Consider the following 27085-nt stretch of genomic DNA (forward strand, 5'->3'; position numbering starts at 1 on the left):
CAGCAAGTTTTTTCAACTGATCAGGAAAAAGAACTTGGTATCTTTTTGGAAGACATGTCTACGATATATTACAGTCTAACTGTGGTGCAACTGCGCAAATTGGCAAACTCTTATGCTGCAACAAACAAGACACCATATCCCCCCGCATAGAATAAAACTAAGCAAGTTGGCCGCAACTGGTACAGAGGTTTTTTTGATAGAAACCCTAAACTGGCATTGAGAACACCAGAAGCTTGGCATGAAGCACAGCTTTCAATCGTCACACAGTTGGTGAATTTTTTACTAAATTAAAAAATGTTTATACATGGTACAAGTTTCGCTTCAAGTTTCCTGAACATATATGGAACATATACATTTTTTTTACTAAATTAAAAAATGTTTATACATGGTACAAGTTTCGTTTTAAGTTTCTCGAACATATATGGAATATTGATGAAACTAGCCTTACTACAGTACACAACCCTGCTAAAATTATTGCTGTGAGAGGGTTGAAGCAGGTAGGCAAAATTACATCTGCAGAACAAGACGAACTGATTACAGTGTGTGCTTGTATAAATTCTGCTGCTGGTCACATGCCTCCTTTTATGATATTTCCTAGAAAAAACTCAGTTTCTAAGCCATGCACCTCATGGCAGCAATGAAACAACATAGTGCTAGTATCAGTTTCTATGGAACCAATGTTGTTTGGTACCATGAAACCTTCCACTCAAACATTGGATATAATATCTGTGAAACACTTTTCTCCACAAGATATCATGTCCTATTCCAAAGCAGTGAAAAACTTGCTTGTGCAAAGATGACTAAAAAAACTGCAAATAAAAAAAGAGAAAAAAAGCTTCAAAAACTTAGAAACAGAAAACTTTTCAATTTAACTAATAAAGAGGATTATATTTCCGGTCATCCGGATATTAGCTGTGGCTTTGATTTCCTTTCATGCCATCAACTAAAGTTGATGCAGATCCTAAGCCTGACAACAACCTTTTAGTCAAGTTTGCTACCAAGAAAATGGTCAAGTTTTACATGGAAAAAGTTTTGCGTCTTAAACAAAAAACTCAGAAAATTAAATTCTTAAGAAGGATGGCACTAGCGGAAAACTGTTTCACTTTTCCAACAGTAGAGGATGTCAGGGAAGTGGACCGGGCTGACATACATAAGCTGCCACAGCCATCCACCAGCGGAACAACCAGGACTACTGGCATTATAAAATTTAAACATAAATTAGATGCTAACATTTTATGAAAAAACAATTTTTTGGGGTCAATTTATTTCTACATTTCATTTTTTTGTTCAATAAAGTAGGTAGTCCAGTTTGAATCATTGTTTGATTTAATTACTTATGTTATTTTCATGGGTGGGATACTTTATTTATGGGGGATTAAGTATCCCACTCGTGGGGATCAACTATCCCCATATAAATAGGGGCATTTGATCCCTGCAAGTGGGCTAAAAAAACTGATCTAGTTTACTTGTTTTGCATGAAAGAGTTTTTACATGAACAGCCTATAGAAGGAGATTAACCACATTATTAAACTGTGTAAAGAAACCAAGAAAAAAATTAAAATGGCCGGTAAAAATCTACAACAGCCAAAACAGGGATCAACCATCCTACCTTTCCCCTACTATTACCAATGAATTTTAGGACCAAATTTTTTTTTAAATATTTTTAATTACTTTATACACAGAGATAAGAATAACTAACAGTATTTTATCTGTAATAAAGTAAAATAATGAAATTTAAAAAACTTTTTTGCATGTAGAATAATTCTGAAAAAGTTTCTCTAAAGAATAAAAAAGACCAAAAAGTACATATTTTAACTTATAAAAAAATATTTATTTTTTTAGAGTTCTCCTTGAAACAACTCTAACTACTAGTGACTTTTATAAAATTCTTTTAATAGGACAGCAATGATTTATTATGAAATTTTAAGAGCTCAATTACACTTTTTAAAATAAAATTTAAATAAAATTAAAACTTTTTAAAATAGTAATTTAATAATTACTTACACTGTGATAATCCATAATAACATCTTATTAATTAAAATATTAAAGTTTTTCATTAAATAAATAGCAAAAGACTGGTTAATAAGCTTAATTCAAAAACTATAAGCAAATATGGAAAACAAACAAAAATAAAAATAATAAACATAAATAAATATAAATAAATAAAAAATAAGTCAAGATATCATTACATATTAGAATGTTTTTAAATCATATATAAATGAAAAACTGCAGATTTACCATCATCAAATGTACTATCAAAAATTGCATCCAAAGATATATCATCATCTGGTATCATTGAAACAGAGTCTGGTTCTGAAGCTGTTAATGATTCAGTATCGTCACATATAGTCTAAGATAAAAAAAAATATTATAGTAATAAAAAGTTGAAACTTGGAAAGCACACTTAGGGAATTGGAACACACAGTCAACACACTTATGTTAGTGCATTGAAAAACACTGTGGACAAATATTTTCTAGCACTACCAACTACAAAGAAAAAAAAAAGAAAAGAAAAAGAATATTTAAAAATTTTGAAAAAAAAAAATTGATATTTTTTAATTGAAAATTATTATGCCTGATATGAAATATGTATAACCACATAGAGTCTAATACAAAAGCTATTATGATTAAAAAGATAAATATAGGCAAATATAAAAAATGCTTATTGACTAAAAAGATGTATAAAGGTAATTAGAGGTGTGCAGAGCGTAAAAAAACTAAACTAAATTAAATCATGAAATTTGAATTTAAAGGGCTGACTTATTATCAATACAAACCTCGCTTGAGATTATAACTTTGCAACTAAGATCTCCAAAAGTTATGATATTTTCTTTACCAAACAACTGATACAATTGCCATGGATAAAGCGCACGCTAAATATACAACTATAAATTTATGCAAGATTTTGAGATGAAAATAATGTTTAAAAAATAAGGAGGAAAAGAAAACACAATTGAACCTGTCATTTTGAAAAGGGCACAAGTCCATTTACTAAAACTTTTCAAAATCAACAAAAATATGACTTTTATTAAAATAATGTCTAGGTTGCTAAAGAAATTAAACTTAGAAGTAGATAAATAAAGGACGTATATAACTTATGTACTTTTTTTTTTTTATAAAAAAAACATAAATCATACAGAAATTTTTAATTCAAACTTATAAACTAACTGCTAAAAGTTTTGGACTTATGTCCTTTTCGAAATGACAGGTTTAATTACAAATAAAAATAAACATTAAAGTTTGGTTCTTTAAAACTTCTTTTATTTATGAAACTTGCACACATATTTTCACCATAAGTTTTTTATTTGGTTTTTATATTTTTACTGTTTTTTTGAAAAATTAACTTTTAAAACTACCACAATTTAAAAATTTTTAACACAAAACAATGTAAAAATGCTATGGTGTAAAAATCTTACAGAATTTTTAGTTTGCTTCTAATTTTTAAATTAAAAAAAATGTACTTTCAAGTATAAATATTATTTAAATAAAGATAGTATACAGTTACACAGATCTTATTATAACAAATTTCCAGAAAACTAAAGTTCTTTGAACAATTGCAAAGTCCACTTATTAACATGTTTTTAAAATTCAATATAATAATCTTGGCTTTATTTCTATATTGTGATTGAATTGTTGTTTAAAGAAAAAAGCCGTTGTGACGTTATGCCTACGAATAATTAGGAGGAAACAAAAATTGTCTCTCAAGATAAATATTTATCCCTTTTATAACATAATTATAGTAACTATGTTATAAAATGTATAACAGTCAAAAAAAAAGACACAAAAATGTTTTTCTTTTTCAAACATGAGATTGGTCAATAAATAATCTTTATGATGAAAAAAGTCTTTCTTATTATTTATTGAGCAATCTGATAAAAACTTTTTGATCTTTTGTTTCGTAAATTATTGTATATATAATATATATAATTTATTATGCATATTGTATATAAAATACGTAATATATAAGTAATAAATTATACATATATATATTTATATATGCATATATATATATATATATATATATATATATATATGCATATATAAATATATATATATATATATATATATATATATATATATTAGGGTACGCCACTTAAAACAAAATGATCAAAGAAACTTCTAGCATCAGTATTATAGTGCCAATATATATATAATAAATAAAAATTGAAGAAAAAATTAAAAAAAAATTTTTTTACCTATTGGGGAAATGGTTTTTTTTGTCATCGTAAAAACATTAAATTTTGTATATCTGATTGTAAAATTTCCAAATTAAAAAAATTTATATCGCAGTGAATTTCAGTTCAATTTTAACATTATTTGTGTATAACACATGAAAAAAACTGGGGAAATGATTGGCGTCAAAAAACCATGATTAAACTAGGGTCAACGATGGCTGGGCGCCTGGGGGGCTGTCTCCAGACTTTTTTTTTATTTTTTAGAAATTTCAAGTAATATTAAGTAATAATATAAAAATTCAAGAAAAAAAAAATTTCTACCTAACCAGGGAACTTAAAAAAAAAAATTTTAGTTCGATTTTTATGTTAATTGTTTCTAAACAGATATTAAAAAGAAAAAAAAAATGGTATTAAGATTAACTATTTGTTTGGCAAAGTTACATATTCATATTAAAACATATATTTACAGTAAAAATAATCAAATTCAAGTGTCTTTTAAAAAAAATTTTCATAAACTTTTTTTAGAGTGCAGCATTATTAGAATAGGCCATAATAGTCTATGAGCCATCCTGGCCCTGACAAATCCATCTCTACTCTTAAATCCACAAACAGATGCAGATGCATTTGTCACCTTTTTTACCGGTCTTTCACAAGACTATGTGTGTAGGGGAAAGTAAGGTGCTTCATAAGGTGTCTCTAAGAGATCCTCAAGATCTTTTGTAGGTACTTGACAAGTAAACATAGATTCTAACTTATCTTCTTTGTCCCAGTGGATCAGCTCTTGTATGGATAATGCTCCCAGATTGAGTTGGACCTTCTTCCTTGGCCTGAAGCAAGTGTCTCCATACTCCAAACCTTTCCGTATCTCTTTGATGGTTTTAATGACAAACCTCCTAGATTCCTTATCTGGGCTTGCTATAAGGGAAAGTATCAAAGATTCAGAATGAGCAAAATAAGCTCCATTTTTTATGTACGGAGTCCAAACTGTTGAAAGAGCTTTTCCAATTGGTCAAATGAAGCCAACATTTGAATTGGTGGGTCCATCCAGAGTGACAATAATGTGCCGCAAAAGAAGCTCATTGCAATTTTGCATAAAATTAAAATAGACCAGAAACACTTTCTCTCCTCCTATTACTTCTAGAGATTTATGTACTCTCCGAAGAACCATCCAATTAAATAGTCCAATAGCTGCTTGTTTAGCAAGCTTATTGGGAGGTATTGCCTTAATGGGTGTAAAATGTGTAATATATTGACTGTCAGGTTCAGAAATAACGGTAATGTGTTCTTCTTTCATAACCCTTTGATTATAGGGTTGTGCTTTAAAACTCTGGTAAAATCTTTTCTGCCATCAGCAAATATACCTTTGATAGGTTGTACTTGAATCTTCATTTCTTCAGATGTCTTTGCTTTAGTCATTACTGCTTTCTTAGCTCTAACAACATTCTTAGGATCTACAGCCAAATAGGACATTTCCGGTGTTAAAAAGTTACCCAGATTAAGGTCTTGAAGAAAAGCTGAAACTATTGCTGATGTTGCAGCTGGTGAAATACCAAATCTCAAAGAAGCTTCAGCAGCATTACTAACAGACTTAAAATTTAGTTTCCAGTTATCAGTTGAAGTAGGTTCATCTTCTATTTCTATTCTTTTTGAATTATCATCACTTATGAAAGACTCAACAAGATCTTTATTCTTTGAAGTTTCTTCCTTTTCTCTTTTTTTTAACTTTTTTCTAGACTTGACTTTCTTTTCAGCTTCCTCTTTTCTAAAGAAACCTGTCTAGCTGTTTCCTTAGTATCTTTACAATTCATTTGATATTTTGATAGTGACCCAGTTTTTTCTTTATCAGCTTGTAACCAAATATGTTCAATTTTTGGAATCTTTTTTTCCCTTGGACAGGTACACTAAATATGTGCAAAATCTATACAACTATTTAATTTTGAGCACTTTTCATTACATAAAGTGATTTCACATTTACAAGTTGTAATGTCAAGCAATTGATCTAATTTGATTTTCCAGGTAGAAACAATTTTTTGGGTTGTTTTTCCTCTAGAAATATCACTAAACTTATTCCAGGCTAATTCTATTTTCTTTACCAAAGATATCTTGTTTATTACCACAGGAAACTTAAAAAGAGCATTCAATCTTGTCTACTGTTGAAGAACCAGGTCTGCTAATTGCACACTAAGTTCTCTTACAATAATCAGCCTCCTTAAAAATAAAAGGTTTGGCTGAGTGAATACAAGTAAAAATAAAAAATATTTCTGCAATCTTTAAATGTGACTTTTCATTACGTACTTGTCAATGACTTTTTTTTGTCAATCTTTTTCAAATTAAAAAAACTTGCTAATCTTTTTCAATGAGCAAACATTATTGTATTAAAAGACCCTTTCTCAGGATATCTCTAATAGTAGGCACTTCTGAAGGATTAAGATCATTACTTCCACCCAAATACAGTGAAAACATTGATTCTTTTTTATACAAATTGAATCTAGTAATTTTAGGAGCACTCATTCTTCCTGTTAATATTAAATACTAGCAATTAACAAAACTGGAAATCAACCAAACCGGAAGTAAAGTACTTTTGTTCTGCGTATTCTTGTATGAGGTACATAAATGTATGAGGTACATAAATGTATGAGGTACATAAATATATGAGGTACATAAATGTATGAGGTACATAAATGTATGAGGTACATAAATGTATGAGGTACATAAATGCACTTACAGAAGTAATTTATTTCCAGTTTTATTGATTGCTAGTATGAATAAATTAAAACATATGTTTAAATACAAAAATGTTTCAGGATGAAATGTATTTATTCTTTCCAGAGTACATACAGAAGAGTGCATTAGTACAGAAGTGTGCTTTATGTACATTGTACGCAAAGTACACTTTTTTACTAATGTAATAAACGTAGACAATAATGTACACTTCTGGGTAATTCCATGTAAAAGTGGAACAAAAAATTAAAATTTTTCAGTCACCCTCTCAGAATTCTTTTAAATTTGAACTAGTGGTACCTATCAATATAACAAAAAAAATGTAAATTTTAAGCTCCCAAATCCAAACGGTTCAAAAGTTATAACATTTTGAAGCCTAAAACCCCCTATTTTTTTCCACTTCTGCCATTATGAACTTTACAGTAGTACTTTTGATTGAATAATTTAAGATCTAGTGGAGGAATGTGGCTAAAAATTGGTACATGACCATTTTTGAGGGTGCTGAATTCAAAAATGTAGATAAAATAGTGAAATTTAAATTTTTTGATAGTTATTTTTTTATTTTAAAATGGGTAGTCAAACTTTTTGTTTTGTTACCATGGATTGCGCTTTCATTAAATCCTGGAGTTGCCCAAGTCTTGTGGATTCAATTTTTTTTCAAATAAACTAGGTGATCCTAGGCTATCTTTATAAAAAAGATGGTTTTGGTTTCTTAGAGCATAATAAAGATATGTCATTTTGAAATTTAGACAAAAAATTTCTTTATTTGGCTGCTATTCTCTATTATAGATTTTTTAGCAATACTTTTTGTATGAATAATTTAAGTTCTAATAGAGAAATATAATTGAAAATCAGTACCTGGCCATTTTTAAAGATGTTGAATACAAAGATGAAGAGAAATCAACCCAATTCCTAATATTTTAGAATATTTTTCGAATTTTAAAATAGTATAATATTACTTAACCATAAAACGGGGTAACATTTTCACAAATTGCCTAACTCTTATGGGTTCAATTGTGGCATGTAAAAACAGTTTATTAAGGTTGGTTTTGATATATAAATAAAGTTTTGTGAAGTGAATTATCATGAAAAATATAGTTTTGCAATGCCTGCTGTGATGTATAAATATAGTTTTGGGACGTCAGTTATGTCGTCTAAATATAGTTTTAAAACAACAGTTAACAAGAACAAATTTCAATAAAAAAAAAATTATTTCAATTTTAGATTAAATAATTACTAAATCTTGTTAGGTAATTCAGTTTCTTAGTCATGGCTAACAGCATACAGTGCTCCATTGGAATCAACCTAGAAAGTGAATGTCATCTCACGACATATACATTGTTGCTAAAATTGAACCTTTTGAAGACATTCCTGAATATGAATAAGAAATATTAATGTGGAGGACTGGGCTCTCTATAATAAATGTCAAACCAACAACTTGTCTCCATCATAAACATGTTTATTTGAAGCATTATATAACTAAATTAACACGGTGCTGCAATCCATTTAATACTCATAACAAAGTTATAAAAGGTATTTAGAGCAATTATAACTTTTAGTTTTGTGAAAATGTTGTGAGTTACAAAATTATTGGCAGCCAAATTCTATTTTAGCTATATTTAGCCTTTTAGCTGACTTCTGAAAGTGCACTATTAAATACCATACAACTTTTAACTTTTTAAGGTTTTATTAAAATTTTTATACATATTAAAAGAGTTCTTCCCTTTTTTTAGGTAGTCTTTGTGAAATCAATTTGAATACAGCGAAGTACCTATGCAGTAAAGGCAAACTCATAGTTCCAGGTGAAAAACTTTGTCCACAATGCAGACATAAATTAGCATCAAGTGAATAATCAGAAGAGAACGAGTTGGAAATAAAATTAACTGAAGATAATATGGAAAAAGAAATTATACTGGAATCAACAAGATCATTGCTCAACAGTACTTTATGTGAACTTAAAGTGTCTCCTCTAAAAGTTCATTTACCCAAAAACCTCTAACAAGCCTTCACTTGGAAAGAGAAAGATAAAGCTGAAAGAGCAGTTATTAAAAAGCTTGCAACTACTCTGGATTTAACCGAATCTGATCTAGTTGCACCAAAAAATAAAGTTCTAAAGGAAATTCAAACCAAAGCTAGCGATCTAGACTTCCTTGAAGAATGCATGAAAGAAAAACTTAAGGTTTCTAACAGAAGGCAGCAACTTCAAATTTTGACATTACCCCAAAATCTTGGTCTATCAGAAAAGCAGCAAAAGAGTTTTCAGTTTCCAAACACAAAATTCAAAATGCAAAGTTTTTATGCAACCAAAAAGGCATCATAGCATACCATGATGTGGTTGAACGGCATTGAATCAGTAAAGATGTTATAGAACTTGTAAAGCTTTTTTACAGTGACAATGAGTATTCAAGGCAAATGCCAGGTAAAAAAGACTGTAAGTGTTGAGGAAAAGAAATACATGTCAAAAAAATTGATTTTGTGTAACTTAAAAGAGCTCTATATGGCAAGACAAAGTATCCAGGCCATAAAATTGGATTTTCTAAATTTTGTAGTTTTCTGCCTAATGGTGTATCCTTACTGGTCCAAAATGGTACACATTCTGTTTGTGTGTGTACAATACACCAAAATGTTAAATTAACGCTGAGTGCTATAGGCCTTGAAATATCTTACCATGAAATCATTGAAAAGATTGTATGCAGCAGAAAATCTAAAGTTTGCATGATTCACCGATGCAATAGTTGTCCTGGCATACAAGCTGCCCAAAAGTAATTCCAGCAGTATCTCATACAAAATGATGATCTAAAAGAGCAATATGACAGTGTTGAAAATGAACAGTCAGTTGATTTCAAACGTGGACAACAACAGATACTATTAACAATAAAACTTCCATTTAATGAATTTATAGAGCTCCTGTGTGAAAAACCTGATAATATTACTTCTAATTTATTTATAGCAAAATCAATCTAGCTATCTAAAGCATCTAAAAGAAACAATTAGTATTGATGAGGCTATTGTACAGGCAGATTTTGCAGAGAATTACACTTTTGTAGTACAAGACGAGATACAGAGTTACTATTGGAGCAAGAGTCAATGTTCTCTTCATCTAGTTGTCATCTACTACAAGAAAGTGAAATTGGAAATATCTTTTTTTGTGTAATTTCAGATGATTTGAATCATGATGTTGGATTTATCAATGAAGTTATGCATAAAACCATTAATCATATAAAAACTCATCTTTGTCCCACAATTACAAAATTCATTATTTTTCTGATGGCTGTGCAGGGCAGTATTAAAACTGCAAACATTTTTACAATTTTTATCACCATGTTCAGGATTTTTCTGTTCATTGCATCTGGAATTTCTTTGAAACAAGCCATGGCAAATTTCCATGCGATGGAATAGGTGGCACTGTTAAAAGGCTTATTGTGACGGCTAGCTTGCAGAGTCCAACCACAGGTCATATACTGTCTTCTCAAGCAATGTTTGAATACTTTCAAAGGTCAATCAGTAGGATTATGTTTGTGTACGTCACTGCTGAAGAAATGGAGCTAGTAAGAAACAAACTAACTGATAGACTTTTAATAGCAACCACTATTCCTGGGATAAGAAGTTTCCATCAATTTATACCATCTTCTCATTCAATTATAAAAATGAAAAAGGTGTCTGATGATGATGATTTTGCTCAACATTTGACTTCCTCAAAAATATAAAATTATTAAAATTGATAATGTTATGATGTCACAATACCTATTTTGCAAATACGACTATTTTTACTGGCTTGGTATGGTTTCTGAAGTTGATAAAGAGAATGATGATTTTATGGTAAAGTTTATGTATCCACACTATCCAAGTCGGTCATACTACTGGCCAATGCGATATGACAATTGCTGGGTGCCAAGAATGAATGTCATTTCTCAACATCTTCTGGGCGTCAGTACCAAATCTCAAAAGAAGATGAAACTCTATTTGAAAGTTTTATCTTTACAGTGAAAGTTGAATAATATTTTAATTTCATTATTTAAATGATATAAACTTTAATTTTAGTAATATTTGGTTATTCCTTTTCATTTTTATTTTTGAGCTTTTTTCAATAAAGCAGGTTTTTAATATTTTTCAAAAAAGTTTGCATTTTAGTTTCTTATTTTTTCATTTGAGCATGCAACCTAAAATTTTAGCATGCAACCAATATTTTGAAATAATACCTCATTATTAGAATAAAAAAAGAAATTAATTTTTCAATGTTTTGTATAGTAAATTATATTTCCATCTATACTTTTGAAAATATTGATCATAAATATGCAAGTTATGCAAAGCAATATAATTATTTATTTTCTTTCAGAAATGAGAGTAAGGCAACTCCAGAAATAAGTGAAATGCAAATTATGGTTACAAGAAAAAAGAAAGGACTTTTGACATTTTAAAATTCAAAAATTATTCTGAAATATTAGGAATTGGGTTAATTTATCTTTATCTTTGTATTCAACACCTTTAAAAATGGTCAGAAACAAATTTTCAGTCATATTTCTCTACTAGAACTTAAATTATTCACACAAAAAGTATCGCTATAAAATCTAAATATCTTTTTTATAAAGATAGCCTAGGATCACCTAGTTCATTTAATAAACAATCGAATCCACAAGACTTGGGCAACTCCAGGAATTAATGAAAGCGCAATCCATGGTAACAGAACAAAAAGTTTGACTACCCATTTTAGAATAAAAAAATAACTATCAAAAAATTTAAATTTCACTATTTTATCTACATTTTTGAATTCAGCACCCTCAAAAATGGTCAGGTACCAATTTTTAGCCACATTCTTCCACTAGATCTTAAATTATTCAATTAAAAGTACTACTACAAAATCCATAGTGGCGGACTTCGTAAAAAAAGGAACGTTTTAGGCTGAATTTCAAAACATCATAACTTTTGAACCATTTGGATTTGGGAACTCAAATTTTGCATTTTTTCATGTTTTATTAATAGGTTACATTCACTGGTTAAAATTTAAAGAAAATCCAAGGGGCGATTGAAATGACCGTCCCTCTTTTACATGGAATTACCCTTCTGTACAATGCAATAAACATAGAAATAACTATTTAAAAATAACCTATAACTTTTCAGAACTTAGCATTTTTAAATAAACAGGGCCAACAACACGGTTGGGTGAACACAATCATCAACTACTAAAAAAAGGTCCTCCATATCTAAAAACTTCAAAACCTTTATTAAAAAAAATCTTTTATTTAAAAAGTGAGGGGGGGGGGGACATGACCCCCTGATCCTTTTGCATCATCAGCCCTGATATAATCTCAATTTTTCAACGCCATCATGTTACCATTTATTTATCATTTGTTAGACACAAAGAAGATCAAAATTGAACTAAACTTACTGAGATATGACTTTTTTAAATTTGTGAATTTTTACGATCTAATATCTAAAAAAACGAGTTCCCTGATAGGTAAAATAAATTTTTCTCAAATTTTTTTTTTTTTTTAATTTTTATTTACTTTATATATTGGCACTATAATATTGATGCTAGAAGTTTCTTTACTCATTTTTGTTTTAAATGACGTACCCTAATATATATATATATATATATATATATATATATATATATATATATATATATATATATATATATATATATATATATATATATATATATATATATATTTATGTATATATATATATATATATTTATGTATATATATATATATATATATATATATATATATATATATATATATATATATATATATATATATATATATATATATATATATATATATATATATATATAGTCCTGAAGAAATTTAGCAGAAGTATTGCCCAACATCGACATTTTTTTGTAAAAATAACAATAGTTGCCGTAAAAAATGTTAAAAAAAAAGGTCCTCAATTTTTTATTTGGGCCGCGCCCAAATACAGTCGACGCAGTCGAAAACGGTCTAGAATAACCTCTGACATGTATATATATATATATATATATATATATATATATATATATATATATATATATATATATATAATATATATTACTCTTCAGTTTTTTTTATTAAAAAATTTTAATAAAAAAACTGGAGAAGTTTAATTAAATATCAAGTGTGTTTGATGATTGGTTTTTTTGACGTGATTTGTTTGCACATGTGACAACACATTGAACATTGTTCAATGTGTTGTCACATGTGCAAACAAATTCATTTTTTATTTTTGCAAAATGCACATGTTCATTGTTCACATGTGCATCTTGCAAAAATAAATTTGAATCAAACACTTTATATACATTATTTAATTGTTTTAATAACATAACTTTTTTTATTTAAAAAAATAAACAAGCTTTTTCTTATTCAACCAATAAAAAGAGATCAAAGAAGGATTTGTTTTTTTTAATATTTATTACTAATATAAAATTTAGTTTTAAGATAAAACTTTTCTTTTGAATTGACAGTCTTATATATGAAACTAAATTCATAGGCTTGCAAATATATTTTCAATAAATGTTTTATTGTAAGTACCATTCTAATATTTTTTTTACTGTAAATACCTTTCTAATATATGTTAAACTGTAAATACCTTTTCAATGCAATATTTATTGTAAATACCTATTTCTAATATATTTTAAACTGTAAATACCATTTTAATATAATATTTATTGTAAATACCTTTCCAATATATGTTTTATTTTGACTTTGATTGTCTTGGATAGAACAATTTCCATCATTTACATGTATGCATGCATGAATCTTTGACAAAGTCTAAATAATAAATATTGTGAAATTAGAAAGAAAAAAAAACTTTAAAAAAAAAAAAAAATTGCCAATCAAATATTATAACCATCTGATGGAGTTTCAGTGATGACATCATTAAGGTTAAAGCAGACAAAGTATCTAAGGTTTACAAGTTTCTTCCAACCATAACCTCAATTAATGGTATTTTAATTTTATTTCCTGATGTTTTAAATCACATTAGTTGAAATTGAAAAGATATATTATCAAAATGTAAACTTTAAACATTTTAGAGTAATGATTTCATGTAATACCTAAGAAAACTTTTTTTTTTCGACATAATTTTGATCTATATTAAATAGTGGAAAAAAAGCTCACAAGGGTTTTTTTTGAAGGATGAAGGTCATGCATTATAATATATGGTTTTTTGGAGGATAAAGAGCATACATTAAAATGTATGGTTTTTTAGAGGATGAGGGGCATGCATTAAAATACATAGTTTTTTTGGAAGATGAACGCATGCATCAAAATATATGGTTTTTTGGAGGATAAAAGGCATTAAAATGTATGGTTTTTTGGAGGATGAGGCACATGCATTAAAATATATGTTTTTTTTGGATGATGAAGGGCATGCATTAAAATGTATGATTTTTTGGAGGATGAGGGGCATCCATTAAAATATGTTTTTTTTGGAGGATGAAGGGCACGCATTAAAATGTATGGTTTTTTTGGAGGATGAAGGGTATGCATTAAAATTATTAGGTTTTTCGGAGGATGAAGGGCATGCATTAAAAAGTATGGCTTTTTTTAGTGGATGAAGGGCACCCATTTAATTGTTTTGTTTTTTGGAGGATGAAGAGCACACATTAAAATGCATGATTTTTTGGAGGATGAAGGGTATGCATTAAAATGTTTTTTACCCCCAATTTCCTATCGAAATTTTTTTAAACATTTTTATTTGACACCAGTGGAAAATATAACATTATAAGTTCTTAGAGACATTGAAATAATGAACTAATTTAAAAAAATGGATAACTAATAACATAATTGCTTTCTTTATAAAAAAATATACATATAATGATTAATATTGCTGTTAGAGCAGATTACTTGTACATAAACATATTTATAATATGAAAATTAAACAATCGTTATTTTTATTTTATTTTTTGGATTGTTTTGGGGTAAAAGTTTTTGATGGCAACAAACCTACTTAAATAAAACCATCTCTTGAACTACATCCATAAATGGCAGCACATCCTTGTGTTGTCTGCATAACAGTTTGTTCAATTCTCTGTGTATGTCATGATATTGAGTCAGGAACCATAGGATTCAACTTGAAGTCAGTAATAGCTTAAAGAGCAAAGCTAAATACTTAAACTGATTTAAATATTTGAACTGGTTTAAATATTTAGCTTCACTATTCAAGCTATTACTGGTATCAGTACAGAGACATAACTCAGTGGAGTTCTTAGTTTCAATATTTTAAGAAAAAACATGAGTGAACAGATGTGCCTCCTTTGCCTAAATTCTTTCTGATTTAAAGATCTGATCCAGTTCAAAAACTCTTTCTTCCTCTTCAGTATGCAAACATATCTTGAGCCTTCAATCAAAGAAGACCTGGCCTTAGTATTAAACTACAATAGTTAGCACACCACAACAACCTATTCAATTATATGCTTAAAACTAATAAAACTTCGCCCTTCTAGCCCATATATGAGGACCCAGGATGTCATCAGTCTATTGCAATAGTTAGCCATCTACTGTGATTAACAAGACCACACTCCATTTTCTCATGATATAAAGGTGTTTTACCTAAACGCTGCAATCATTTTATAACCATAGATTTGGTCAATCGAAAGATTAAATCACGTCTTTATCTAACTCAATCTTTTACCAATGGTTATTTGGGAAAACTAGTTATAGTAAACAATATGGCTTATTTCAACAGGAAGTTCTTTTGTATGCAGCTTTCTTAATGTTCTTACAGAACTGAGCAGAATTAAATGAGTAAAAAAACATCTTACTATTTTGTCTTATACTACCAATTTCACCTATTGTTGGATAATCAGGGGAATGCCTAAATCTCAAAATTTGAGCTTACAGAAAAAAATATTTCACAAAAACTTAGGAATTACTATTATCAATTTTTAATTTCTGTATTTAATTGTGCAAGCAATTATTCAAAGAATTTACAACAACTGAAGTATTTTTAAAAAAAGTTGAAAAGAACTTGATAAAGGCTTTGATACTTAATGATAGACACTTGTAATATATAATGATAGACGTGTGTAAATATATATTTTTTTCACATTTCTGATTTTTTTTTTCTTCCTCATAAATATGGGTATTGCTAATGGAGGTAGCAATAATTTTAATTAGGCCATTTGTCTAGGTAAAGTTTTTGTTAGTACCTATTTTAAGGTCCGTATTTAAAAATTCTGAAAAACTCTAGAACTTTCAGCATTAGTGTAATCATGATGACAGTACGTGTTAAAATTGTTTCCATGGTTGACAACACTGTGGGGCTGGTGGACACATGCCCTCCCCTTCAGTGTTATTTTTTTTGTAACGTTAGATTTGATATAATAGAAATATCTTTAAATAAAGTTCATCTTTTAGAAAACTTGCATTAAATCATGAGTAGATTAAACCTTGCTAAAGTTATGGATCACCTTGCATACATACAATGTTAATATCAAAATAAGGAATAAATCCGATCGGGCTTTAATTAAGTTAGAGAAAATAAGTCATATCAAAACTAAGCTAAAATCTAGAAAACCTCCCACAAGCCATTGTAATAAGATCAAAAGCTAATAAAAATTAAGAAAACTTTTTAACAAAATACTTCAAAAAAATTGATTTTTGCTTGTTTTTCATTATTTTTAACTGTACTGTATTTAAATGCAAACTGTAAAGTAAAAAAGAAAATACCTGGTGGTTAATAGAGATGTTGGCTGCCTTGTCCCTACCAATAGTATTTGGACCTATTGAGAAAAAAATCTTTAACTTTACAGATGTCTCTAATTTTAAATTAAATTCTATAATTAATTTTTTAGTAATCAAATCATAAATTAAATTACAATCAAGTAAGAAAGTTTAGATATTTGACTGTAATAACTGAACGATATTAGACTATTAAATATTAAACTGGATGGTCTTTATATAACAACCTTTAAAAAATTTTCTTATCAAATATATGGCAAACCTGCTATTTCAGGGACATAAATATGAGGCATAAGTTATGACTCATAACTCATGCCATCCATGAATTATAATTGATGTGAATGAAATCTTAATATTTTTATCATTTGCAGTTTTCTTACAATTTCATTTTCTGTTTTTAATTTTCACTTGCTACAGGTGTAGTAGATGGTTACATTTACATTAACAGTAAAACAACAATTATTAGCAAAAAAATAAATTCATAATAACTTATCAACAAAAAATATTTTACTTCAAAATAATTTATAGATTTATGTTTATTTTAAAATTATGTATCCCGAATGTAGATTTAAAAATTTCACGACTAAAACTGATAATTTATTTAGATTTTAAGTGAATATAATTAAAACTGATAGATTTAATTTTATTCACTTAAAAACAAAGTAACCAACAAGGTAAACCTATTATTAAATAATAAGATTAGGAGCTTAGTGTCAAAACCTGTTTTTTATTAATTTTTTATTTCAACTTTGTTTGAGAAATAAAAACAGGGTTTTTAACTCTAGGTAGTAAATAACTGACCCTGATGTTTGAGCAGGGACAGGATTGGACCAGATAAAACAAAGACCATTTATTTTAAATATTTACATTTTTTAATGACTAGAATGATGAACACTGGATTTTCTTGACTCTTGTCTAGAAAATCCAGCGAAAAGGGTTTTTACTTTTGCCTCTTTGTTATTGCATATGCAATTTTGAATTATCATAACAAACTATGAAAATTTTAGCTTCTGGCTCCAAGGAGATCCTAAAATATGACTATTTAACTTTTACGAGATATTGGCCAGGCCTCTCTTGTCCCTCAGAATTCCAATAATTATTTAAAGGTTTCAAGTTACATAACTTTAAAAATATTTGATTGTTTTACTTGTACCTTGCTAATTTCAGGTGTGACAAATTCAATAAAATGGTCAGAAATATATAAAATTATTATTAAGTACCTGTATTTATCAATTTAAATAAATTTAGGTAATTTTTTATATACCTGTTTTTAATGCCCAAGAAACTTATGTGGCCTTGATGATATTAAAATTTTTTTTTACACATCATTTAATATTCATCTTTCAGAAAACATAAGCATTTTGATTTGTAAGTATATGGATTTCTATATTGGGGAAATGGGGTATGGACACCACTTTTTTGAAGCGGAATATTGCGATTGATTTTTCTCTACCTTTCAGACTAGCTGGAGATCTGAAACTTATGGCATTTTTGAAGCACTGATAAATGTGCATATTAAAATTGTTTCCAGGGCCTATGACACTCGGGGGGATGGGGGGAGAGGAGAGGGGATGGGGGTTGGTTCATGTGCCCCACCTTTTTAGTGGAATCATGCAATAGATTTTTCACTACTTTCCAGACAAACCAGAGCTCTGAAAATTTCAGCATTTGTGTAGTCCTGATGAAAATGTGTTCAAATTGTTTCCAGGGCAGACTACCAGAGGGTCCATGGAGTCGGGGCATAAGGCCCATGTCCCACTTATTTTATCAAAAAATACTTTTTTTTCGATTTGAACAAAGTAAAGATAAGTTTAAAAATATTGTTTTCAAAAATTTTTTGGTTTATACTTGTTCTGTTTTATTTAATTATTTTACAAAAAAAAATATTAAAAAAAAATAAAGTGTCAGTTGTTGTTACAGGAGCATCAATGATACAAGTTGCATTGTTAGTTAAAACACTCATTTGCTCTAGATGATCTGAAAAGTTTGTTAAAAAAGTTGTGCAGGTTCATAAGCATTTCCCTAAAATCTTTAACAGATGACAAATTTTAACATCTACCATCATCATGAAAAGATTTCAATACGATAAATTTTATTTCTCATACCAACCCAATGAAACACATCAACACAGTATTTGCACAGAGTAAACTTACCAAATTTTAATGTATCAATGTTTGTTTACTGATTAGTTTGAGAATGTTTAATACCATAAAAAGAAAAAATGTCTGTTATATTAACATCTTCACTTGTTTGTTTAAAGCTAGAAGTAACTATAGATTCTGGGTTAAATTGATGATAGTTCCTAATTGCAGGAATTGTTCTACTTTTTAAATCTTTTCATGATGATGGTATAACTAATAAAAGTTAAAGACTTTGCGCAGTGAGTCACAAAATTTAAAGAAACAATAAACAAACAAAAAAACAAATGCTAAGAACCAATAAGTACAATTAAGTGTTATTAAGAATTGCTTTTTATCTAATTTTTAGGGATTCACTAACTTTTACACCTTTTCCTGAGACAGAGATTAATCTTTATCGATCAATCGATTCCTAAGACTTACTATCTTTTTTTTACCTCAAAACTTGCGAAAGCATTTTGTGTGCAAAACTCACACACTAAGTGCTTGTTTCAGTGTCATTCTATTACAGTTCAAAATTTATTTCAAAGGCAATTGTTTAAGATATTTAATAACTATAAACAAAAATTTTTGACACTACATATTGATTTCAAAGATTAATTTTTTAATTTGTTCAATTATGAGTTGAGTTGAAAAAGTAAGAAATTCCATTAGACTAAATAGTAATTACAGCTGAAAAAATAACAAAGATCCGCTTAAAAAACAGAATTGAGCTTAAAAATTCAATTTGATCTTATTAATGAACAGTACTATATCAGAAATTTGTCTATAATACAGAATGCAGATATTTATCCTTCACTTCATGAAAAAAAATGTTATTCTGAAGGTAATTGTGACAGAAAGATCTGTTTCAAATCCTTTACAGAATATGTTTAAAAAAATAAATGAGAAATGAAAGAAATTAAAACAAACAAAAATAAATATCTTAAAGCTGAAAAAAATAGTAAAAAAAAAGCTGAACGCTTTATAATTTTTGCAGTCTTTTTGCAAATTGATTGTAAATAATGCTCAAAAATAATTGAAATGGCTTGATCAATAAATAAAAATTTAATAAAAATGTAGCTATTATCTATTGTTCAATTAAGCTGCTATGTGTTTAGCTTAAAAACTGATTTTGTGGGTTTAGTTTTGCACATAAGAAGAAAAATGTTCTTACTTTCTTAAGATTTTTTAGGGTCTGATAAACTCCACAATGGGACAGGCAAATGGCAAAGAAAAACCCTAAAAACATTTTTAACTTTTTAGTGAGAACTGGAAAAAACTTTTTGACTTTTAATTTTTTTTACACAAAATGAGTACACCAGGCTTGGACAGGAATGGTGTGCGATTGAGTGCTATTGGTGACGCAAATGTTTTTTTTTTTGTCAACAAGACCACAACTGTTTAGATGTTTAAATGATTTTTAAACATTTTAGAAATGCGCTGAAAAAAGAAACGCTAGCTAAACATAAACTAGGAAGAAAATTTAAAAAAATAATAATGAAAAAAGAAAACAATCCCTTACAAAAAAGAAAATATATAAGCACTAAAATGAAACTCAAAGCAAAAATTACTTTTTTTACGTTTTTAATTGCATTTAAAATAAATTATTTTAAAATTTATCTTTTGAAACATTTTATTAAAGTTATGCAAAACCCTTTACTCCTAATGATTGTTTAATGAATGAACGAATTTTATTTAAATTACTAAAAAGTGTTAAATAAATTATTTTTAAATTGTATAAACATTTATTTTTTCCAAAATTTGTAGAAACATATGGAAAAATAGTTTCAAACAAATTATTATATTTAAATTTATAATAAAACATCCTTACATGTTTACACAAAATACTTTATTTTAAACAACCACTACAATACACCGATTGAGCAAATTTAAAAAACACCATTTTATAAGAGGTCTGGACTCTAACAGGAGGGGTAAAAAGATTATTCATAATATACAATATTCACTTGAGAAAACAAAGTATAAACATCTAACTAACACTGCTAAAACAAACATTTACTATAAAAATAGTTATGGAATATGATATGATTTCAAAGATGAAATAAAAAACTATCTGAAATTAAGGGGATCAAATTTAAATGATAAAAAAGAAGAGCTAGTGGCTCTTCTTTTTTACCATTTAAATTTGATCCCCTTGGACAACAATGTTCTACCAAACAAAAACTACCATGGACAACAATGTTCTCCCAAACAAAAACTACCATGGACAACAATGTTCTACCAACAAAAACAGCAGTAGAAGTTGAAGCAGATTTACAAAAAGAATATAATTTAAAACTAAAATTAGACGATATGCAAATACCTGATCCGTTTAAAACTCTTGATGGCTGGATGAACGAACAAGAAGGTATGCAATTCCAGCCAATGTTGTTATACCCAGATATATTTAATTATTTAATGTTTAACCCATCAGAACTCTACCAATCTTACAGAAATCTACCAATGATACATATCATCTACTGCGGTTGGTATTAGAAAAAAGTGCAAAAATAAAAGCCTGTCATTGTACATGAATGGCTGGCATGGGTCAAACTTATAACCATGTTGCTGCAGCAATGTATAGAGTGGAGGCTGCTGTAAGAAATGTTCTACCAAACCCTGCATGTACAAGCACTTCAAATGAATCGCTGCCATCTCGAAAAGAAGTAGCACCTTCTAAAATCAAAGACATTGACTTTAGTTGTGAAGATTTTGGCAAAAAAAAAAAAAAATGGTAGATACACAAAAAAGAAATATAATCCTTTATCAAATAATGCGGTACAGTCATTAAATATCAATGATGTAATTTCTGCTCTTGAGAAAATTGTTCCAACAAGCATTTTGTTTACTGCTGTTCCAAAGCCCAAAATAAACTTTATTTTTGAAGTTTTGACAAAAGTTGATATGCCACTAATTGATTTACCAAGCATTAACAATGCAATTTCTACCACTTCATCTTGCGGTGAATTTTTTACAAGTTTAAAAGTAAACATGTCAGTTGAGAATATAAATCAAATTGAAGTATTAACACGGGGACAAAATGAAAATGAACATTGGTATCATTATCGAAAAGGTGTTACAACTGCCTCTAAGACACACCAAGTAGCAACAATTATGGAGAAAACTAAAAAAGCTGTTGATGGGAACCACAACTTTTGGTCACTCAACCAAAAAATATCACGACTGATCTTTACTAACCCCAATATTCCAGCCTTGAAATATGGTTGTACAATGGAAGTTAAACTAGTGAATGTGTATTATCGCTCTAGTAGATCATATAAACCACTGTCCCTTGTTATAAACTTATCACTTGCTCTTCCTCCATAACATGAAGAAAGAAATGTAATATACTCAGTTGACTAACACCTATCAAGAACTTAAATGTATTATGATGTTTATAGTCTGACCAGGTAGTTGATTATTTATCAAGGGAATTATCTATAAACACTTCTGCACAATCAAGAATAACTCTGCATTTTTAATAACCAGCTTTCAAAAAAACAGGTGGCAGATTGTTACGAATAGACTGTTATGGTCATTCAACTAATACTTTTCTTAAAACTTGACTTAACATTTTAATTCAAGTTGTAAATGTAAGTGAACACAATGCTGGGGATATACCAAAGCGATCTAAGTCTTGATTTAGAAGTCCTAATCTTAATCGCATTAAAACAAGTAAAAACTCATTTCTTTGAGAAAGCTTTTTTGATTTTTTCATTTAAGCATGTTTTTTCTTATTTTTAGAATTAGCAAAACTTTTAGGACCAGATCAATAAACTAATTTGGTCAACATGGTTTGATTAGTAAAAATAAATTCTCAAACAATTTAATTGTTGATAAACCAGCGTAAAAGTTCATTTTAGCATCAGTTTTAATTTTCCTACATGTAAATATTGAACTTTTAACACTATCAAATAACTTTTGACACTTTAAATCTTGACAAGTTAATGTAAACATTTTTACTTTACTGATAAGTGATACATTTGTTATGGGTAAATTATTTTCTTTAACTAAATCTGTTGAAATATCATTGGAATGACTTGGTTGATATCATTAGAATGACTTGGTTGTTCAGAAGCAAGTGTCATAAAAGTTGGAGAATTAGTAACTGCAGTTTGGTCAAGTTTCTTCTTTTATAATGGTATAGAGTGTTTGATTAAGTTTCTTCTAGATTTTTTTAGCTTCTATTTCATATCCAAGACATAAATAGGTGCAGGGTTTGCAGTTGAAGGAATTCCATCAACAAAGTGTATGGAGCATACCCTATCACTATCTCTTGGCTGCCATAATCTCTTATTTATAGATTCTTTTCTTAAAGCTTTAATCCATAATAGATCTATATAATAAAAAAGGCCTTTCACATAAAGAACATTTCTCTCTGCTTAAATTTTGTCCATGATCAATGCATACTTCTTTTTTCCATTTATTCAATCTATATGTACTATTTGCACAACCTATTACAGCGCAATTAACTTTAGGTAGATGTTTATACTTCTTTTTCTCAAGTTAAGTTAGCTGATATAAATTGTTGTCTCAATTCTTGCCCCTTTAACAGGGTCTCAAATTCCCAAACCTTAGAGTTCCATAATGGCCCATTACAAAGCTCAATCAGTGTATTACTTTTTTATTTTATTTATAGCCTTCGCATAATATAAAAACTTAAGAAACGATCAACAATTAAAAGTTATTTATAACATAACAATTTTTTTTTATAGCATTTAAATTGTTAAAACATCAAAACCGCCATGGTCAAATGGTAAAAAAAAAAATTATAAGTGTGGTCAGTTACAGCGTGCAATCATTCCTGTATTAGCCTGTAGTTGTAAATTTTTTATATATGATCTTTTATGTGAAGATTCTTACCAACTTACCAACCAATCTTTTATGTGAAGATTCTTACCAACTGTAAATTTTTTATTCATGAGCTTTTATTTAAAGATACTTACCAACTGTAAATTTTTTATTTATAAAATTCTTACTAACTTGAATTTTTTTTATTTATAATAATAGCTCTCTCTGTAAACACAGAGCACCAAAGAAAAACATTTAACAAGAAACTTCACCTTGCCTTCCTTAAGAAGGTTACTTGATATGATATTTACCTTTGATAAAAATAAAAATAATTAAAAAAAACTGACCTTCATAAAGAGGGAAAACTTCTTTTTTTTCAGAAAGAATCTCCAGTTGCCCAACCTGAAGTTTATTGAAATATTTATATAAAATCTTTGAAGTTAAACTAATACTATAAAATTATTTTATAAATTAATTTTCTACAAAAATGTTAATTTTAATATATAAATTTGATATAAATATATTTTATTTATCAAATTTTTGTAAGCAAAAATACTTTACAGTTGAAAACAAAAACACAAAGAAATGTAGAACTGTAATAGAAAATAACATTTTTTTAGTTAACTCAAATAATATTTTTTATTTTACTTGTAATTATTTACTTTGCCATAGCCATAAAAAAAAATCAAGATTTTTTTAAAATGAAAAAAAAAGATCCCCATTCTAGCATTCTAAATAACTTGAACATTTTATGGGAACTTGATTTGGAGTTTTAGTTTTGTGGATATTGTAAATTGCACAAACTTTTTTTTTAATAATTGTATAAGTGTTTCTTATACCCTTTATTCTAAATACTATTCTATTTTAATTCATGAAAATTTGTCATTTAATATTTTAATCATAATTCATAAATATTTAATATATTTAATATTCTATAGATGACTTCCAAATGTTTACATAACCGTTTTTAAAAAAACCTGCGCGCATACTTGTAGGTAGAAAAAATAAATATTCAGAAATTTTCCACCACAAAACATTTGGATGTTTGTATGTTTTGTTAGGAAATTTATTCACTTGATTTTTTAAAAAGAATTAAATTTATTTCAACCAGTTGTTGTGTCATTAGTTACTCAAAAAGATGTAAAAGCTAATGTGGATTTAAAATGTATAAAGTTTTTTTTGGAAAATCAACTTTTAAAAGAAAAAAACATAGAGACTGGAACAAAGCTAATCCATGACATAGAAACTGGAATAAAGCAATCCATAAGATTTCATAACATTGAAGTTGCATCAACTTCTATTTCAATCCAAAAAAGAGAAGAGAAAAGTATGTTAAAATATATAAACAATATCCTTATCAATATTATCATCAACAATATAGAGCTTGATAACTATAATAAGGAAATAAATTATGACACCAAACCACCTGACAATAAGTCAACTATTTCTAAATATTTTCAACACAATATTTATAAAGCAGAATTTTAAACTTTTTACTTTCAATTAATACAGTACTAAACCTAATTGAAATATGGAACTTGAAAAATAAGCTTGACTTAAACAAAGTACACATATTTCATACAAAGCAAACATTTTTCAAAATATAACATCAGATGAACAAAAGAATTTTTTTTCAGATTTATTTTAAATGTTAATAAAGCTTTTTAAAAGTTAAAACTTACTTCACTCACGCTGGATGTTGGAGGATCATCTTTATTTTGTGCTTATAAAGCACAATATAATAAAAAATTTATCGTCAAGATAGCAAACTTGGTTTAGTTATAAACACATCAATAGCATTAAATGTCTAATTGGTATATAATAAAAACCAGCTTGGGCAACTAGTTTCTATTATCTCCTAACTGGGTGATTGTGTATCAACAGATTACTATATCAGAATAAACTTTTATCAAAAATTAAAACCTGGTGGCTATACTTTTGCTGAGTGCTGATTCTTATTACTTACTGCTGTTATTCGATAACTAATGTGTTTTTTATGTAAAACAATATGATCGTATCTTTAGGTTATACACTTATTAATTTGCTGAATAAAGCCTTCTATACCAGCTTGAGTTTTAATTAACTATTATTAATTCACTACACCACGACTCGATATTAAAAATGCTATGAAGCAACATTAAAAATCATTTTACAAAAGACTACAGTTATCTGGATTCGAAATTTAGACAACTTTCTGATATTTTTATACATAATGTTCGTGAATAGAGAAATTGGATGTATAAAATGTTTCCCGTTAATTATATGACTGTGAGGATCACTCCATTTGTTAGATAATACTATATTGAATATTAATGCCTTTGATCATTTTAATATGAGTGTAGTTGATTAATGTGAATGTATATAATCAGGGTGGCCAGCAAAATTTCATTTTCCATGACTTTTCCCTAAGACCTTAACAAAGAAACAAAAAATTTTACATGGCCCTTTACTTTGACCCAAAAACATAAACTTGCTTTAAAAGTGCTCTCATAGACTTTTAAATAATGATTTATTATTTTAGTTATTATGAGACTTTAAAAATACATTTTTAGTAGTCTTATTTTGATTGTCAATTCAAATAATAACTTATAGTTTGCAATTAAATCAATCGAAATTCTTCGAGTTTTTCATAATTTATTTAATTTTCTGACTTTAGCAGGATGTTCAAGTTGCTGGCCACGCTGATTATTTATAAGTAATAAAAGCAAGTTTATAGAAAAGCATTATGTTATTATTTATAGAATAAAAGTCTAAATAAACTTTAAAGAAGGGTATTAGTTTTAATTTGTTGTCTGGTTTAAAAATCATCACCTTTTTGTACTGTACTGAACTCATTTTGTTCTAATACAAGTGTAAAGTTTTTAAAATTACCTAAACTTTTTTTAATGCCAAAATTTTTTTTAAACCAGGTCGTTATCATTTGCTGCTAACTTTCCTACCATTTTCTGTTGATTTGTTACTACTTCTTGTTACAATTAGCAATATTAGGTGTCTCGAACCACTGAACCTCGGATGCTAAATTACTAGTACTTAAAAATATTATCAATTATGATGTTGTTATTTATTAAATTTCAAAAGATTTAAAAGCAATATGAATTGAAAAAGATTATTAGAATTTTGTTTTTTGTTTTATGAGATCAATCTCAATAAAAAATTTGCAGAAGAACATAAAATATATACATAGAAGTTTTAATGGCAATCAAAGTTATGAAAATAATGCAAAAACTTTTATTTTTGCAATATAAAAAAATGTAACTAATTACTTATGTAATGTAGTTACATTTTTTATGTAACTAATTATTTCAATCATTTTTCAAAAAGAAAACAAAAGTTTATTAAAGGATATAAAAGAAATGCGAAAAACACTTATAAAGTGTATTTATATTATAAACTTATGAATGTATACTTGTAAAATTTTAATATTTTCTGCCTACAAGTATGTGCGCACATGTTGTTTACAAAAAGATGTGACGTTGCATAGAAAGCCATCTATAGAATAAGATTAAATTTGCTGCTTATTTAACCTTCATCAATTTAATACTTCAAATGTTTAAAACAACTAGAATATTTAATTTTCTATAAATTTTTAACAGTAAAAAAAATTATTTAAAAC

At 27.8% G+C, this 27085-nt stretch overlaps 1 protein-coding gene across 1 annotated transcript in view; it reads right to left on the minus strand.

The window, feature by feature from the left end:
• Positions 1–27085, minus strand: part of LOC100211251 (uncharacterized) — an 88071-nt gene that overhangs the window by 44189 nt on the left and 16797 nt on the right. Inside the window, exons 2-6 of the mRNA XM_065799167.1 lie at positions 23820–23874; positions 16550–16602; positions 13556–13648; positions 2778–2873; positions 2239–2350 (exon numbers count right to left, since the gene is read on the minus strand). Of these exons, the coding sequence (XP_065655239.1) occupies positions 2239–2350; positions 2778–2873; positions 13556–13648; positions 16550–16602; positions 23820–23874 (409 nt within the window). The remainder of the gene's footprint in view (positions 1–2238; positions 2351–2777; positions 2874–13555; positions 13649–16549; positions 16603–23819; positions 23875–27085) is intronic.

This window comes from Hydra vulgaris, chromosome 06 (genome assembly GCF_038396675.1).
Source record: "Hydra vulgaris chromosome 06, alternate assembly HydraT2T_AEP".
NCBI lineage: Eukaryota > Metazoa > Cnidaria > Hydrozoa > Anthoathecata > Hydridae > Hydra > Hydra vulgaris.